The sequence below is a fragment of the Loxodonta africana genome, chromosome 21, assembly GCF_030014295.1.
Source record: "Loxodonta africana isolate mLoxAfr1 chromosome 21, mLoxAfr1.hap2, whole genome shotgun sequence".
Classification (NCBI taxonomy): Eukaryota; Metazoa; Chordata; class Mammalia; order Proboscidea; family Elephantidae; genus Loxodonta; species Loxodonta africana.
Window position 1 is genome coordinate 42734550 of NC_087362.1, and position 18447 is coordinate 42752996.

At 39.7% G+C, this 18447-nt stretch overlaps 1 protein-coding gene across 8 annotated transcripts in view; it reads left to right on the top strand.

Annotated features, from left to right (window-relative positions):
* ADAT1 (adenosine deaminase tRNA specific 1) overlaps positions 1-18447 on the top strand; it is a 45063-nt gene that overhangs the window by 17934 nt on the left and 8682 nt on the right. For 3 of the 8 annotated variants that reach the window (XM_023556691.2, XM_010596842.3, XM_010596841.3), the window contains exon 11: positions 1381-7729. The exons of 1 other annotated variant lie outside the window; for it this stretch is intronic. In XM_023556691.2, the coding sequence (XP_023412459.1) occupies positions 1381-1513 (133 nt within the window). In that variant the 3' untranslated portion in view covers positions 1514-7729. Of the gene's footprint in view, positions 1-1380; positions 7734-18447 lie in introns of those variants that run through there. 4 more of the 8 variants (XM_023556692.2, XM_064273764.1, XM_010596843.3 and 1 more) reach the window with 2 other exon arrangements.

Genomic DNA, 18447 nt, shown 5'->3' on the forward strand with positions numbered 1-18447 from the left:
ATTTAATGGGCACTTATAACCCCATACTTTTCTATCCTCATGGCCCTACTTGCATATGTGCGTGATCTGTGATATGGAAGATGAATGGTTGGGGTATAAAATCCCAAGAGACTGAGGGTAGAATTGGAGCTTGGCACATTCCAGGCCCTCCTTTTATTCTACCTCTAGACAGAAAACAAGGAGTCCCTCGGTGGCTCAAACAGTTAAGTGCTCCACTACTAGCCAAAAAGTTGGAGGTCCTAATCCACCTAGAGGCACCTTGGAAGATAAGCATAGCAATCTGCTTCTTCATGTACAACACTTAACATATGGCCTAGTTCATAGTAGTCTTTTGATAAGTGGAGGAGCCCTGGTGATACAGTGGTTAAGGTGATCAGCTGCTAACTGAAAGGTTGGCAATTTGAAACCACCAGTGGCTCCATAGGAGAAAGCTGTGGCAGTCTGCTTCCATAGAGATTTATAGCCTTGGAAACCCTATGGGGTGGCTATGAGACAGAATCCACTCTACAGCAGTAGGTTTTATAACTTGTAGCTGCTATTTTTATTTAATAAACAACTGTCGCATGGTTGAAATGTGTAGGCCACAGATGAAAATCTTTTAATTGGGCATAAGTAGTACAAATATTACTCAGTATGTCATCTGCTCTTTGAAGTCAGGGATAGCCAAGGGTTTGGGAGGAGGACAGTGGTAAATAAGAGGGGAATATGGATAATATGGAAAGTGCTTTGCTGTATTAGAGAAAAATCCAACTGAGAAGTTTCTAATGGGTCGGTCTTCTGATGGAGATTATACCCATTCCTCACTTATCAACATGGTTAGGTTCCAAAGACCAGATTGTTATGTGAAAATTGGCATTATGTGAAAACGGAGGATGACCACATTAGATCACAAAATATTATATGGGACACATATGTTCCTCTGGACCTAGGAAGCAGAAAATGTAGGTGAGTGCTGTGTGTCTCACTGGTCATGAAATGGTTACTGCCAAATGTGCGTCGTTAATGTGCAAAGTTGCCAGTAGATTTTTTACTATTGTCGTAAATGTGAAATGTTGGATAACGAGGTAGTTGATAAGAGGGGAGTAGGTGTATAGACTCAGAAAATTTTAAAACAAAAAGTGGATACAGTTATTCTTGTTTTATTTGATATTATAAGGATTGGACAGATCTAGCGTTCTGTTTATTCTTACCTATTGTAATCCATGTTTCTTTCTAGTGAATTTCTTACTAAGGAGATAGAATTGCTCTAGGAAAGCATTCTGAAATCCTCTGTACCTAACTCTCCCATTATAAATCTGTCCAGTTGGCTGCTCGGGCATCTTCTGAGCAATGGTGATGAGCTGTTAAGTACCTGTGTGCTTCGTGGTATGTGTATTTTAGGGGGCAGAAGCTAGAAACGTACCAGGAGTACAAGGAGGCTGCATCTGCATACCAGGAAGCCTGGAGCATACTCCGGAGGCAGGCATTTGGATCCTGGATCAAAAACCCTCTGGATTATCACCAATTTAAATGAGAAGAGAAAGTTTCCGAAGAACTTACTGGTAGCAGGATATTTTCCAGCACTTCAACTATCTTATTCCTTCATACTGGACAAGCCTTAGCTTTTCTGGTGGCTGAGTCAGAAAAAAAGCCTTCTACTAGAGCGTTCTACCTCTTGTGTAATATTGACAACATATTGCTCCAGAACATAGAGCAATCTGTACTTGATTGAAGAAGCTCTGTACTAAAACAGCATCTCACTAATGACCTGGGTGTCTGTACTAAGTTGTGTTTCATTGCTTTTCTAAAATTTAAAATTTGCAGCAACTCTGTTTTGTGTTCCTAAATAGATTCAGCCAATATTGGGCTGAAATGTGTGGTGTTTGTCTTTTTTCCAAGTTTCAGAGCTTCACCTGGCATGGTGCATATGTATTTTGTATACCCAGCATTTCTTCCATGGGGAAACCACCTTTTTCCTATTGACTTTTGGATCCTATGCTTGTTTGAAGCTAACCTCACTCCCTGGCTCCAGGAACAAGCATGTGAGCCAGCCCTGGACTGTCCTGGAACTGCTGTCAGAACTATCAGGAGAGATGCTCTCTTCCTCTTTGATCTGGAGCTGTCAAGGCCACATCAACTTGGGATGGCCTGTGGCCATCTTTTCCCACCACAGAGAGACAGCCAGCCCAAAGAATGAATGCAACAAAGAAGGCAACAATCAAGAGAATCAATGCTGTAGTGACCTTGTTTGGGTATCTGGAATCAGGTATGCCTGAAGCCAGAGTCCACTATGGACTTACAATATGTGTGACAAAGTCCTGTTGTTGTTCTGTGTCAGTTTTCTATCGCATTAAGCTCAAAGAGTGCTGTCTAAAAGGCCAAAGGTCCCTACAGCAAGTCAGAAACAAACCTAGCAACTAATCTTATTTTAACTAATAAAATTTAACTCTCAACTTCTTCACACCTTTTTGACTGAAAATGGAAGCTGTTCATGTTGGGATTTTTCAAGGACCTTGTTGGTTCTTTGGCATTTTTATAGCTTTAAATATTTTTGATAACAATTTTATCGAGATTTAAATATATAATTCGTATACCGTAAAATTCACCTAGTTAATATAATTTGGTAGTTTTAGTATATTCATAAAATTGTGCAACCATCGCTATGATCAATTTTAGAACATTTTTATCACCCCAAAGGGAAACTCCATATCCATTAACAGTCACACTTCCCCAACCCTCCCAGCCCTAGGCAACCACTAATCTGTCTGTCTATATGGATTTTCATATTCTGGACGTCTCATATAAACAGAATCATACAATTTGTGACCTTTAGTGTTTGGTTTCTTTCACTTAGCATGTTTTCAAGATTCATCATGGTGTAGCTTGAATCAGTACTTCATTCCTTTTTATAGCCAAATATATCCCATTATATGGATATACCACATTTTTTCTATCCGTTTACCAGTTGATGAATGTTTGGGTTGTTTCTACCTTTTGGCTATTGTGCATAATGCTGCTATGAACATTTGTGAGCAAATTTTTGTTAGAACATATGTTCTTAAATTTTTTTAATTACAGAAGCAATGCATGTTATAAGCTATCCGTGAATATTTTCTCCATAAGAAATCCATTTAGATAGCAGGAAAGGCAAAAAGACTCCTAATTGAAGGCCAGGCTCTCCAATATGCTGCTTTAATCAAACAGAAAAATTCTTGTGTCTCACTTTATGACAGCAGTTAGGACAGGATACCTGGACTGAAAGGAGCGTTTATCCCCAGAGAATAGCATCTTTCCTATGAGATTTTATTTTAAAAGATAAAGATTTATGAGAATGTAAGCGGGTGTCATGGGTTGCATCGTGTCCTCCAAAAATGTGTGTCAGTTTGGTTAGGCCGTGTTGCCTTTAACCATAGGCAGAGATTGTTTTCGTGTGTGTTATAAATCATAATCTCTGCCTGTGGTTAAAGAGAATTAGGGTGGGATGTAACACCCTTACTCAGGTTGCACCCCTGATCCATTGGAAAGGGAGTTTCCCTGGGGTGTGGCCTGCACCATTTTTTTGTATTAGTAGAGATAAAAGGGAAGGGAAGCAAGCAGAGAGTTGGGGACCTCATACCACGAAGAAAGCAGTGCTGAAAGCAGAGCGCGTCTTTGGACCCAGGGTTCCTGTGCAGAGAAACTCCTAGTCCAGAGGAAGATTGATGAGAAGGACCTTCCTCCAGAGCCGACAGAGAGACAAAGCCTTCCCCTAGAGCTGATGCCCAGAATTTGGACTTGTAGCCTACCAGACTATGAGAAAATAAGTATCTCTTTGTTAAAGCCATCCATTTGTGGTATTTCTGTTATAACAGCACTTGATGATTAAGACGGGGGCTAATATCTTTGTTACTCCTAAATTTTATGGCAAGCTCATCAAGTTTGCACTCAAAAACTGAACAAAAAGTACCTTTAAAGTTAGGCTTTGGAGTGGAGACTAGAAAAGCCCTGAACACTAGAGACTAAAGGCAGCTTCACCTTGGGCTTTGCTTGTTTTCTCAAGAGCTAAAATTAGTGCTTAGACATCCAACATTCTATATTTTAAAACCCAAGTTTAGAACCGCATCTATGCTTTAAAATTCTCTCTCTGCAACATAAGGCTCTCAAATTTTATTCAATCCATTAGAAGATTATGTGTTTTTCCTAACGTTTCTTAATGCATAATTAATTAGTAACTACTTCTAATTTTTAAATGTATTTTCTTTTAAATTTGCCATAGAAATTTTCAAATAGATACAAAAATAGTACAGTGGGCTCCATGTACCTATCACTCAACTTTAACAGCCATCACCTGTTCTTGTTTGATCTATCCCTCTACCTAAAAAAATTAACAGGAATTCCTTAGTATGTAATATGCAGTTTCTGTTTGATTTTCCCCTGTAACCTCAAAAATGTCTTTTGACTTCGTTTGTTCAAATCAGTATCAAAACATGGTCCATACAGTGCATGTGTGTTTTTAAATCTGTAACAATTTACCTTCCTTTTTCTATGTTTAAAAAATTGGATCATTTGTCCTGTAAAATTTCCCATATTCTGGATTTGGCTGTTTATTTCCTCCCAGTGTTTAACAGGACATCATGCTTGTAAAAGTAGAGGGTCAGCGAAAGAGAGGAAGACTTTCAATGAAATGGATTGACGTAGTGGCTATAACAATGGTGTCTTAGGCATCTAGTGCTGCTATAACAGAAATACTACAAGTGGATGGCTTTAACAAAGAGAAATTTATTCTCTCACAGTTCAGGAGGCCAAAAGTCCAAATTCGGGGTGCCAGCTCTAGGGGAAGGCTTTTTCTGGTAGAAGGTCCTTGTCATCAGTCTTCCCCTGGTCTAGGAGCTTCTCTGTGCGTGGACCCTGGGTTCAAAGAGCTGTGCTCCCAGCACTGCTTTCTTGGTGGTATGAGGTCCCCCTGTCTCCCTGCTTTCTTCTATTACATCTCAAAAAAGATTGGCTTATGACACAACCTAATCTTGTAGATTGAGTCCAGCCTCATTAACATAACTGCCTCTAATCCTGCCTCATTAATATCATAGAGGTAGGATTTATAACACAGGAAAATCACATCAGATGACAAAATGGTGAACAATCACAAAATACTGGCAATCATAGACCAGCAAAGGTGCAGATATTTTTGGAGGGACAAAAATGGCTACAAATACAGCAACGATTGTGAGGCCGGCACAGGACTGGACAGTGTTTCGTTTTGTGGTACATAGGGTCGCTATGAGCCAGAACCGACTCAATGGCACCTAACTACAACAACAGTTGTTTAACAAGTTCTTCTATCCCCCATGTTTCTTATAAATTTGCAGTTACATGCAGGGGCTTGATTAGATTCCAGTTCAGTTTATTTGACATGAATACTTCTTAGGCGATTCTGCATACTTCGTTGGAGCATGTCATTAGGAACACAACATCTGGTCGTCCTACTTTCAGTGACTGAGAATGGGCTCATTGGTGTCAGCCTGATCTATCCCATTACAAAGTTGCCCGGCATCCCATTATCTGATAATTTTACCAGTCATTGAGGATCCATTGTTTCATTAGGGATTGCAGAATGGTGATTTTCTAAATTTATCATTCCTCCTGTTTTTTTTTAGAATTATTCTTTAAGAAGAATTTGCCCCATCAAATATTTGGTTACCTTGAAATATACTTCACACAGAGAAGGAATAAATGCTTATTTGCCCTACATGTAAATTTTCAAAATAATGAATTGGCGCCCAAGCAATCTCCAAAGTGACCAACGAACTGGTGGTGGTGGGGTATTTGTTTTTTGTTTGGGTTTTTATTTTTTAGTATAATGTTGAACTCACAGTTTTTATTTATTTTTGTCTTTTTGGTGCTCAAATTATCCTATCTTCAGCCAAGGGAAAGCCCCTTTGAGCTGGCTCCTGTGCTTTGTTTTGTTTTTTTAATGCCTCCTTGCTTTCAGGCACAATGAGATAGCCAAAGTTCATCTTGTACATTCCGTGCCCCAATTTTGAACTCAGCCATTTTGTCACCTTCTGGTTTCCTTTAGTGGGCGGTTGTATTTAGAGACCACAGTCTGGGCATTTGGGGTGCTCATTTCTGTTGGGTTGGTTACGGTTCCTAGGCCTTTTCAGTGGACAGAGCTAGGACATTTTCTTAAAAGAAAATACATCCTCGATTCGTACCAGCACTAACACTATTCCAATTCGGATTGAGGACCACAGGGTCGTCATCAATTTTAAATCTGTATCTCCCGTATCCCATGCCAACAATCCCAGTTTTCAGTGACATCTATTTAATTATTCATTTGCTTCATTCCACAGTATACACTCAGAATAATAATAATACCAACACTGCCGCCAACAATATGATTAAGTGAAATCAGTTTAAGGTTTTTTTTTTTTAACTAGTTTTTGTCATTAGTGTATATGCATTATTCTCCACAGGAACAGTCCCTCCCCTTTGCCCTCTGGAGACATTGGGCAATGTCTGGAGACGCTTTTAGTGTGTAGAGGCCAGGGATGTTTTTAAGTGTCGTGCAATACACAGGACACCCCTTCACAACAAAGAATTAACTAACCCAAAATGTCAGTAGGGCTAAGGTCAAGAAATATTGCTCTTGGGATTGTGAGTTTGTTTTTTTTGTTTTTTTGTTTTTTTTAAGTCACTTGTAATAGTTCCTGTCTGGTTATTCCTGTAGCTCAGTACCCAGTTCAGTTCGTAATGTTTTATTTTGCTTTCAGTTTTTTAAGAATTCTTTTTTTTAATTACATAAAATATTTGTATGATTCCAGTTAAAACAATTAAAAAAAAGTACATTCACAAAAGTCTACCTTCCATCTTTGTCCCAGTCCCCCTGTTCTTTCCTTACTCTTGGAGTAGTAACCATTTATTAGTTCTCAGTATATTATTTTATTACTTCTTTTGAAATGCTCTGTGAATAACCTACATACAGAATGTTGTATTTTTTTTGTGTGTGTCTCCTTTAAGTGAACGTTTATAAATCAAGTCAGTCTCTCATACAAAAAGTTATATATACCTTGCTATATACGGCTAGTTGCTCTCCCCCTAACAAGACAGCATCTCCCCTCCAGACAGGAGCCACCCACATAGTCTCATGCATCTACATGAGCCAAGAAGCTCACTCCTCACCAGTATCACCTTCTATCCCACAGTCCAGTCCAATCCCTGTCTGAAGAGTGGCTTTGGGAACGGTTCCAGTCTTGGACCAACAGAAGGTCTGGGGACCATGACCTCTGGAGTCCTTCTAGTCTCAATCAGACCATTAAGTCTGGCCTTTTTACGAGAATTTGAGGCCTACATCCCACTGCTCTCCTGCTCCATCAGGGATTCTCTGTTGTGCTCCCTGTTAGGGCAGTCATTGGTTGTAGCCGGGCACCATCTAATTCTTCTGGTCTCAGACTGATGTAGTCTCTAATATATGTGGTCCTTTCTGTCTCTTGGGCTCATAATTACCTTGTGTCTTTGGTGTTCTCCATTCTCCTTTGCTCCAGGTGGGTTGAGACCAATGGATCCATCTTAGATGGCAACTTGCTGGCATTTAAGACCCCAGACGCCACTCTCCAAAGTGGGATGCAGAATATTTTCTTAATAGATTTTATTATGCCAATTGACCTAGATGTCTCCTGAAACCATGGCCCCCAAGCCCCCGCCCCTGCTACTCTGGCCTTTGAAGCGTTCAGTTTATTCTTTGGTTTTGGTTTAGTCCAGTTGTGCTGACCCCTCCTGTATTGTGTGTTGTCTTTCCCTTCACCTAAAATAGTTCTTGTCTACTACCTAATTAGTGAATACCCCTCTCCCTCCCTCCCGCCCCACTCTTGTAACCATCAAAGAATATTTTCTAATCTGTTTAAACTATTTCTTGAGTTCTTACACAATATTTGTCCTTTTGCAACTGACTAATTTCACTCAGCATAATGCCTTCTAGATTCCTCCAGGTTATGGAATGTTGCATGGATTCATCATTGTTCTTTATCAATGTAGTATTCCATTGTGTGAATATACCACAATTCATTTATCCGTTCATCCATTGATGGGCACCTTGGTTGCTTCCATCTTTTTGCTATTGTAAACAGTGCTGCAGTGAACATGGGTGTGCATGTATCTGTTAGTATGAAGGCTCTTATTCCTCTAGGATATATTGCAAGGAGTGGGATTGCTGGATCATATGGTAGTTCTATTTCTAGCTTTTTAAGGAAGCACCAAATTGATTTCCAAAATGGTTGTATCATTTTACATTCCCACCAGCAGTGTTCCAGTCTCTCCACAGCCTCTCCAACATTTATTACTTTGTGCTTTTTGGATTAATTCCAGCCTTGTTGGAGTGAGATAGAATCTCACTGTAGCTTTGATTTGCATTTTTCTAGTGGCTAATGATGGTGAACATTTCCTCATGTATCTGTTAGCTACCTGAATGTCTTCTTTAGAGAAATGCCTGTTCATTTCCTTTGCCCCTTTTTTAATTGGGTTATTTGTATTTTTGTTGTTGAGTTTTTGCAGTACCATATAGATTTCAGAGATCAGATGCTGATCAGAAATGTGATAGCTAAAAACTTTTTCCCAGTCAGTAGGTAATCTTTTTACTCTTTTGGCGAAGTCTTTGGATGAGCTTAGGTATTTGATTTTTAGGAGCTCACAGTTACCTAGTTTCTCTTCTGGTGTTTGTGTATTGTTAGTAATGTTTTGTATATTGTTTCTGCCATGTATTAGGGCTTCTAGCGTTGTTCTTATTTTTTCTTCCATGATCTTTATTTACCATTTTAGATTTTATATTTAGGTCTTTGATCTATTTTGAGTTAGTTTTTGTGCGTAGAGTGGGGGCTACTGTAAATAGCATTGATTTGGTGATTTCCTCTTTGTTGTTCTCTTTGTTGGTGTAGGGGAATCCAACTGATTTTTGTATGTTTATCTTTTATCCTGATACTCTCCTAAACTATTAGATTTGGTAGTTTTCTTGAGGATTCTTTAGGGTTTTCTGTGTATAAGATCATGTCATCTGCAAATAAGAGATACTTTTACTTCTTCCTTACCAATCTGGATGCCCTTTATTTCTTTATCTAGCGTAATTGCTCTGGCTAGGACCTCCAACACAATATTGAATAAGAGTGGTGATAAAGGGCATCCTTGTCTGGTTCCATTTCTCAAGAAGAGTGCTTTCAGACTCCATTTAGGATGATGTTGGCTGTTGTCTTTGTATACATGGCCTTTATTATGTTGAGGAATTTCCCTTCTATTCCTGTTTTGCTTAGAGTTTTTATCATGAATGGGTGTTGGACTTTGTCAAATGCCTTTTCTGCATCAATTGATAAGATCCTGTGGTTCTTGTTTTTTGTTTTATTTATATGATAAAATTACATTAATTGTTTTTCTAATGTGGAACCATCTCTGCATACCTGGTATGAATCCCACTTGGTCATGGTGAATTATTTTTTTGATATGTTGTTGAATTCTACTGGCTAGAATTTTGTTGAGGATTTTTGGATCTATGTTCATGAGGGATATAGGTCTGTGATTTTCTTATTTTGTGGTGTCTTTACCTGGTTTTGGTATCAGGGATATGCTGGCTTCATAGAATGAGCTTGGGGGTATTCCATCCTTTTCTATGCTCTGAAATACCTTCAGTAGTAGCGGTGTTAACTCTTCTCTGACAGTTTGGTAGAACTCTCCAGTGGAGCCATCTGGGTCAGGGCTTTTTTTTGTTGGGAGTTTTTTAATTACCTTTCAGTCTCTTCTTTTGTTATGGGTTTATTTAGTTGTTCGACCTCTGTTTGTGTTAATTTAGGTCGGTAGTGTTTTTCCAGAAACTCATCCATTTCTTCTAGATTTTCAAATTTGTTACAGTGCAATTTTTCATAGTAATCTGATATGATTCTTTTCATTTCAGTTGGGTCTGTTGTGATATCGCCCATCTCATTTCTTATTTTAGTTATTTGCTTCCTCTCCTGTTTTTCTTTTGTCAGTTTGTCCAGTGGTTCATCAATTTTGTTAATTTTTTCAGAGAACCACATTTTAGTCTTGTTAACTCTCAGATTATTTTCCTGTTCTCTATTTCATTTAATTCTGCTATAATTTTTATTATTTGCTTTCTTCTGGGCCTGAGGGTTTCTTTTGCTGTTCTCTTTCTATTTTTTCAAGTTATAGGGATAATTCTTTGATTTTGGCCCTTTCTTCTTTTTCTGTGTGTGCATTTATTGATATAAATTGACTTCCGAGCACTCCTTTCGCTGCGTCCCAAAGGTTCTGATAGGAAGTGTTTTCAATCTCATCGGATTCTCTGAATTTCTTTATTCCATCCTTAATGTCTTCTATAATCCAGTCTTTTATGAGCAGGGTATTGTTCAGTTTCCAAGTGTTTGATTTCTTTTCCCTGCTTTTCCTGTTACTGATTTCTACTTTTATGGCCTTATGGTCAGACAAGATGCTTTGTAGTATTTTGATGTTTTAGATTCTGTTAAGGCTTGCTTTATAACCTAATGTGTGGTCTGTTCTAAAGAATGTTCCATGTGCGCTGGAAAAGAAAGTATACTTGGCTGCTGTTGGGTGGAGTGTTCTGTATATGTGTATGAGGTCCAGTTGGTTGATTATGGCATTTAGATCTTCTGTGTCTTTATTGAGCTTTTTTCTGGATGTTCTATCCTTCACCAAAAGTGGTGTGTTGAAGTCTTCTATTATTATTGTGGAGCTGTCTTTCTCACTTTTCAGTGCTGTTAGAGTTTGTTTTATGTCTCTTGAAGCCCTGTCATTGCCTGCGTAAATGTTTAATATGGTTATATCCTCCTGGTATATTGTCCTTTTAATCATTATATAGTGTCTTTCCTTATCCTTTGTGGTAGATTTAGCTTTAAAGTCTATTTTGTCAGAAATTAATATTGCCACTCCTGCTCTTTTTTGATTGCTTGATATATATTTTTTCCATTCTTTGAGTTTTTGTGTCTTTAATTCTAAGGTTTGTCTCTTGTAGGCAGCATGTAGATGGATCGTGTTTTTGTATCCATTCTGCCACTCTCTGTCTCTTTATTGGTGCATTTCGTCCATTTATATTCAGCATAATTATGGATAGATATGAGTTTAGTGCTGTCGTTTTGATGTCTTTGTGTGTTGTTGACAGTTTCTTTTCCCCACTAAATTTTTTGTGCTGACGAGTTTATATATTGTCTTTTCCTCTTATTTGTTGTTGTTGATTTTGTTTTTGCTGAATCTTTATTTTTTTCTTGTATTTTATTTTGATGAGTAGGAATGTTAGTCTCTTTTGTGGTTACCTTAATATGTACCCCTAATTTTCTAAGTTTAAACCTAACTTTTATTTCTTTATATCGCCTTGACTTCCTCACCATATGAAAGATTTATGACTACATTTTTTAGTCCCTCTTCATTGTTTTAATGTTGTCATCTTTTATATAATGACATCGCTGTTTCCCTGTTTTGAGCTTTTTTTTTTTTTTTTTAATCTTGATTTACTTTTGTTGTTTCCCTATCTGGGTTGACATCTGGTTGCTCTGCCAAGTGTTCTAGTGTTGGGTTGATATCTGATATTATTGATTTTCTAACCAGAGAACTCCCTTTAGTATTTCTTGTCGTTTTGGTTTGGTTTTTACAAATTCCCTGAACTTCTATTATCTGGAAGTGTCCTAATTTCAGCTTCCTATTTGAGAGACAGTTTTGCTGGATATATGATTCTTAGCTGGCAGTTTTTTCCTTCAATGCTTTATATAAATCATCCCATTGCCGTCTTGCCTGCATGGTTTCTGCTGAGTAGTCTGAGCTTATTTTTATTGACTCTCCTTTGTAGGTGATTTTTCATTTATCCTTAGCCACTCTTAAAATTCTCTATCTTTGGTTTTGACCAGTTTGATTATAATATGTCTTGGTGACCTTCTTTTGAGATCTACCTTATGTGGAGTTCGCTGAGCATCTTGGATAGACATCTTCTCATCTTTCACGATATCAGGGAAGTTTTCTGCCAACAAATCTTCAACAATTCTCTCTGTATTTTTTTTTATCTGTCTCTGTTCTGATACTCCAATCACTCGTAGGTTATTGCTCTTGATAGAGTCCCACGTGATTCTTAGGATTTCTTCATTTTTTAAAATTCTTTTATCTGATTTTTCTTCAAATATATTGGTGCCAAGTGTTTTATCTTCAGTCTCACTAATTCTGCCTTCCACTTCCTCAGTTCTGCTCCTCTGACTTTCTGTTGAGTTGTCTAATTCTGCAGTTGTTAATCTGCTGAATTTCTGATTGCTGTCTCTCTATGGATTCTTGCAGCTTATTAAATTTTTCATTATGTTCTTGAATAATCTTTTTAAGTTCTTCAGCTGCTTTATCTGTGTGTTCCTTGGCTTGTTCTGCATTTTGCCTAATCTCCTTCCTGATGTCTTGAAGATGTCTGTATATTAATCTTTTGTATTCTGTATCAGAAACCCTCGTGGCATAGTGGTTAAGAGCTACAGCTTCCAACCAAAAGGTTGGCAGTTCAAATCCACAGGTGCTCCTTGGAAACTCTTTGGGGCGGTTCTCCTCTGTCTTACAGGGTCGCTGTGAGCCATATTCAACTCAACGGCAGTGGGTTTGGTTTGGTTTTTTGGTATTCTGCCATCTGGTTATTCCAGGAAGACATCTTCATTGGAAGATTCTTTGAGTCTTTGAGAGCTTGTTGAAACGATCACGGTCTGCTTCTTTATGTGATTTGATATTGACTGTTGCTCCAAGCCACCTGTAAGTTATTTATTAGTTTATTTTATGTTTTCTTACTGTAATCCTGGAAACCCTGGTGGCGTAGTGGTTAAGTGCTATGGCTGCTAACCAAAAGGTCGGCAGTTTGAATCTACCAGGCGCCCCTTGGAAACTCTATGGGGCAGTTCTACTCTGTCTTGTAGGGTCACTATGAGTCGGAATCCACTCGACGGCACTGGGTTTGGTTTTGGTTGGTTTACTGTAATCCTAGCTTCTTGCTTTATTTTGTTTTGATGTGCCCAAATAGGTTGCTTGAGTGAGCTGGCTTGATTATTTTCAGCTTTGAAGCTCTAACGTTCTGTCACCAGATGGCTAGAGCTGTTACCAGGTATATGAGCCTAGGAGTAATGCACTTCTCTTGTATGGATTCAGCTTAGGTATCCAGGTAGTTGGTCATCAAGTGTGTGGTATAGACTCTGTCCTACAGTTCCAGAGGGGCAGGGGTGATTGGTGTAGGCACAGATATGTGGTTGCAGCAGGGGGTCATGCTCTGAACAAGGCAGGGGGCTGACAACATCCCCCATATGTGAGGAAAGTGTGTCCCTGTTCCCTAGAGTGCACAGGTGGGTGGGTTCTGCAGCCGGACCATGGGAACCCAATGCTTTTGGTTGTAAGGACTGGGAGGTACAACTTATCCTTGGACCCCTATCACGGGTGGCTAGGTGATGTGGGTGGATCCACCTTTCCTTATGCCCCGATGTGGTTAGGTGAGGACGCTGTTTAATAGGCAAAGCAGTGTCAAACATCAAAAACTCACCTCTCCACCACACAGTTGAAACAGTTGCAGTCTGCCAACAAGGGCCTATTCTGCTGAAATGGGCCCACACATGTCCATACAGGGGTAAAAGGTATTCAAAGTCCACAGACCATTGTGCCCGGCCAGGAGCCACTTTTGTCCTGAGCTGTCCAACTTAGTGGACCTGGCAGATTATCTTTTTCGCCCAATTGTTAATTTATTCCATCTCCAAGGCTGAGAGAATGGCTCAGGGCACTCAGCAGGACCTATCTCAGGCTCAGGCAAATCGGCAGCCACTGAAGCCGGCTTGGGAGCGGGGGATGCAGTAAAATAAACGTTTAAGTATTTAGCTTTTGCCAGGAGCGCCATTCTTCTCTGGTTCTGGAGGTGTGAGTAGGCTGTGCAGCACTCTGTCTCTCCCTGAGGAAACCGCGTACAGAACGCTATTGCCAGCCCCAGTGCGATTGCTCCAGGGGCTTGTGCCTGAGGGTTCCCGCCGAGTCAGGTCCGGCAACTCCTCTCCACTTCTGAGCCTTCTCTCCCTCTCCCTGCCACTCAGTCTGTTTTCTAACTTTGCCTTTGATGTTCAGGACTCCTAGCTTGTCATACATATAATTGTTTCACTTGTTTTTTTTTTTGGGTCTTTGTTGTAAGAGGGATCACGGGAAGCCTCTGACTACTCTGCCATCTTGGCCCTACCTCCCAGCATGTTGTATTTTTGCCAGTGTAGCTTTTCGATAGATTTTTAGAGGTGAAATTGCTGGGTCAAAGGATAAATGAAGATGCGGTTTTATTTTTCTGTTTCTAAATATATTGAGTGCAAAAAAGTACAGAGCAGCATATATGTCATTTGTATAAGAAAGATGAAAGTTATATCTACGTATTTGTTTATATATGCTAAAATATCTCAGAATAGATAGACACAAGAAACCAGTAACACCAGGGCTTGTGGGGAGGTTAAGGGAGTGGCTGGATGCTTGAGAGGACCCCTAGTGGCACAGAGGTTAAGAGCTATAGCTGCTAACCAAAATGTCTGCAGTTCAGGGAAACCCTGTGGGACATTTCTGCTGTGTACTGTAGGATCACTCTGAGTCACAATTGACTTGACAGCAATGGGTTTGGTTTTTTTGATTTGGTTGCTTAAGAGTAGGAAGAAGACTTTTCGCTGAATACCTTTAATATTTTTTTATTTTTTGTATTTTAGGCCATGTTAGTATAATACCTATTATTTTAAAAAAACTTTTTGCCGTTTCAACATTTTTTACTTGTATAATACAGTGACATTTAATTACCTTCATCACGTGCAACCATCACCACTATTGCCAGATTTCTCCATCACATTTAGTTGAAGCTCAGTGTCCCCTGTGCAATGACTTCCTTAAAAAACTAAATTTTAAACATTAAAAAAATGAGAATGGGTTTTTTCTATCTTTTTAAACTGTAGAACCACCACAAAATACTCAGAAGTAACATTGTGTAGGGAAGAGGGAATCTTACATGGTGCTTTAGGTGGCTTTGCTTCTAATTCCATAGAATTATCTCTTTACTAACAATATGTCTTTCAGGAGTTGGTTGTATCCAGGAAGTTTATACTTACATCATTGTTTCTTTGTTGTGTTCAGAATTGGGCTCTACATGTGTGCATGGAAACCCTGGTGGCATAGTGGTTAAGTGCTACAGCTGCTAACCAAAGGGTCAGCAGTTCAAATCCGCCCAGCACTATTTGGAAACTCTATGGGGCAGTTCTACTCTGTCCTATAGCATCACTATGAGTCGGAATCAACTCAGCGGCACTGGGTTTGGTTTTTTTTGATGTGTGCATATTTTTAGCCTTTTTCTTTAAAAAATTTTTAAATGTGGCTTGGTTGAAATAATTTTGTGTATTCATTTTGTGTAGTCATTTTTGCTTCAAAGCGTGGGGTTAAATTCCTCGTTTTATGGAGTTCATGAGTGCCAAGCATTAGCTCACTGTCTGCGGGACGTGAAGCTGCTGAGGAGAAAATGACCCACCCTGGCTGCCGGTGTTCACTCTGGTCAGAAGAAACACAGGCCTGTCTGATTTGGTAGTGTCTGTGGCTGGTGGGAGGTTGCCTCCATTTGGACCTTGGCAACAGCTTCTGGCTTTAAAACAATGTTCTGAGCAAGCTTTCACCAAAGTTTTCCAGTTTCTAAATTTTAGTTCCCTTCCTGGCTAGTTAAATGGGTTAGGACAATGATATCTTTTCAACCACCTCTGCTCTCCTATGATGGTATCTGGGAATGCATCTGGCAAGGTCAGGTGAGTTGTTCAGATGGGCCCCCACTGCCGAAGAATGATAATTGAAGCTAGGAAAACAGTCTCCAAGTAGAAAAATAGTGTGTATGTGCTCACTTTTAAGGGCTCAACCAAATTTTCCATAGAACAAAAACAGTTCTATCTGGAAGGAATGGTTGGATACGGAAAGAACTGATGCAACAGATATTTTGAATAAAGCACCTACATTTTTCAAAAAGAAGAGCTCTTTTATATCCATCATGAAGAATTAGAGTTGGCCTTCACATCCTATAAATGTGAATCCCTTTAAACCTAAATGTGTCTGTGCTGGTACTAAGACTGATTTCCTGTAAGCCTGCCCAAATGGGTCCAAACAAATCTCAAGTAGTACTTACAGCCCAAAAGTTGGAGGAAAATTCTGGGAAGAGAAACTTCAAGGTTGCAGGCAAAGTGGTTTGAATTCAATTTTTATTTTTTAAACTAGAGCCCCAAAACTAATAAAAGGGGATGGAAATCATACCAGTGGTTGTTGCCTGGTATTTGTGGGGGTGGGGTTTGAGTAAAAAGAGGCAGGGGGGAACTTCCTAGTGATAGGAACATCCTGTGCCTTGATTGAAGTGTTGATTACATGGGTGTAAGTATTCGTCAGAACTCTGCCACTAACTTCCTATATGGATGTGGAGAAAGTGTTTAATCTCTAACTTGTAACCTCCCACCTGTTCTACAGAATGACGTCCCAGGAATGAGGATGCTCAATTTTTTTCAACTAAAAGATAGGTTTTTCTCTTAAAAATGGCTTAATGACTGGGTAGATAATGCAAAGAGAAATTTTCTCCAGGAAACTGAACCCACTGATGCTGCGAGGGATATATGGCTTCAGTCATGGTGGTGACAAGGGAGGAATGGAAATAATTTTTTTCCTAATCTGTTAGTAAACCTGGGCTCTGAAATTTGTTCTGGAATTTTTATCTTCATCCTGATGAGCCAGCAGGTTAGGAACCTTTGAGAATGAAGCTCATGGCACTGCTTTTCAATCTTCAAGTACAGGAAGGAGCCTTAGTGGCAGGAAAAGCAAAGACAGAAAGTCACTCCAAGTAGGGGCCCAGGCTGCCAAGTGTTGGTCTCCAGCACATGTTTCCTGAACTTGGGCTTGGCTCCAGAAGGGAAAGTGCTCACAATGGAAACAGTGATGGCCATTTGCTCAGGCAGCCAAGAGAATAAAAAGAGCATTGAAACCCAGCAGTGTCTCCATGGGGAGAGGTGCGGTGGGCCACTCAGTGGTGAAACCAACCTGACAACAGAGCAAGACAACAGAGCCCACTCCCAGCATCTTTCTTCAGCTCAACAACAAGGCCTTTATGTGGAGCCTCTCAGGAAATCTCTGGGAAATTATACTGTGGGCAACTCAGGCTTTGCCCAAAAACAGGTACACAGTCTCATTTGCCCATTTTCTTTGAATTTTAGAGTTAATTGAGAGAAAGGAAAGAACTCTTCTTGATGTAGATTTCAGGACCCTGTCCCCTCCAAAAATATTTGTATATACGCCCCTCCCCCTGCCGCAAGGTTTCATCAGCTTCCATTTTCATTGATGCCTTCCTGTGTATACTCTTTTGACCTCTACTGAATGCCTTTTCAGCTGGTATTCTCATGCTGTACTCTTGTTCCTCAACTTATCCAGTGCTACTGTGAATGCCTTTCTATCCCAGCAGGGCAGTAACTGCTGGGCTGAGAAACCAGCTGGCAGTGGGAGAAAACAAGGCCTCAGGGTGATGGCGTGGCAGTGCAGTCTAAACTGGCTCCAACCGACAGGACCTCCTGCCTCTCCGTCAGGTGCCTGTGCTCACTCACCTGAGCTAAAGCACGGCGATTGTGTAAACCAGCTCTGTGCCTGTCAAGAAAACACGAGGGCCAACACAGATTAGTATTTTGCTCACATATACTTTGGAAAAATTTTGTTCTAAAATAAAGGATGGCATGTTAACTATGGTGCTAGAGTTGAAAACCCAAACATTTTCAGGAGTAGGAAACTTAAAAAAAGAAGGTATGACTTTCACTTAAAACACAATAAATAATTTTTTAAAAAAAGAAGGTATGGCAAACTAGAAAAGTGTATTCCAAAGGGGAATCATTATTCTGCTCCAGCTGAGTGTTGACAAATCTTCAAAATTGTTTCAGGAGAAGCAGGAAAATTAGATTTTTACATACCTGTCTGTGGGCCAAATACAGTCTACAGGCCTTCAATTCTTAACCTGTGGGTTAGCAGAACAAGAATGGGTTTTCTGAAAAATGTATTACACCTTAGTTTGAATTCTAGCTCCAGGATGTGATCTTCAGTAAGTAACTGCATTCCTAGAGTATCATTTTCCTCACTTAGCAATGGGGATATGGAATGAGGAGGGCTGCCTATACATGTAGTGGTTGGCACATAGGGAACACCAGCTTAGTTTGCTACTTCAGATCTTAAGTGACTATTTCCCATGTATTAGTCCAGATTCTCAAAGCTTTGGGGAATAAACATAGTATTGTCCTCAGTAGAAGGTTATCATTCAAATGTCTGTGGGTCTTCTTGCTGTGAACCAAGGCAAGCATTTGCACATTTGCTTGCATACACCACTCCATCTCACACCTGGAAGCAACAGCCTATCTGCAGGGGCTCAGGAGGCAAGGAAGCAAAGCTGTTGATACCAGAGATATACATAGATCCTCCTACCAAACCATC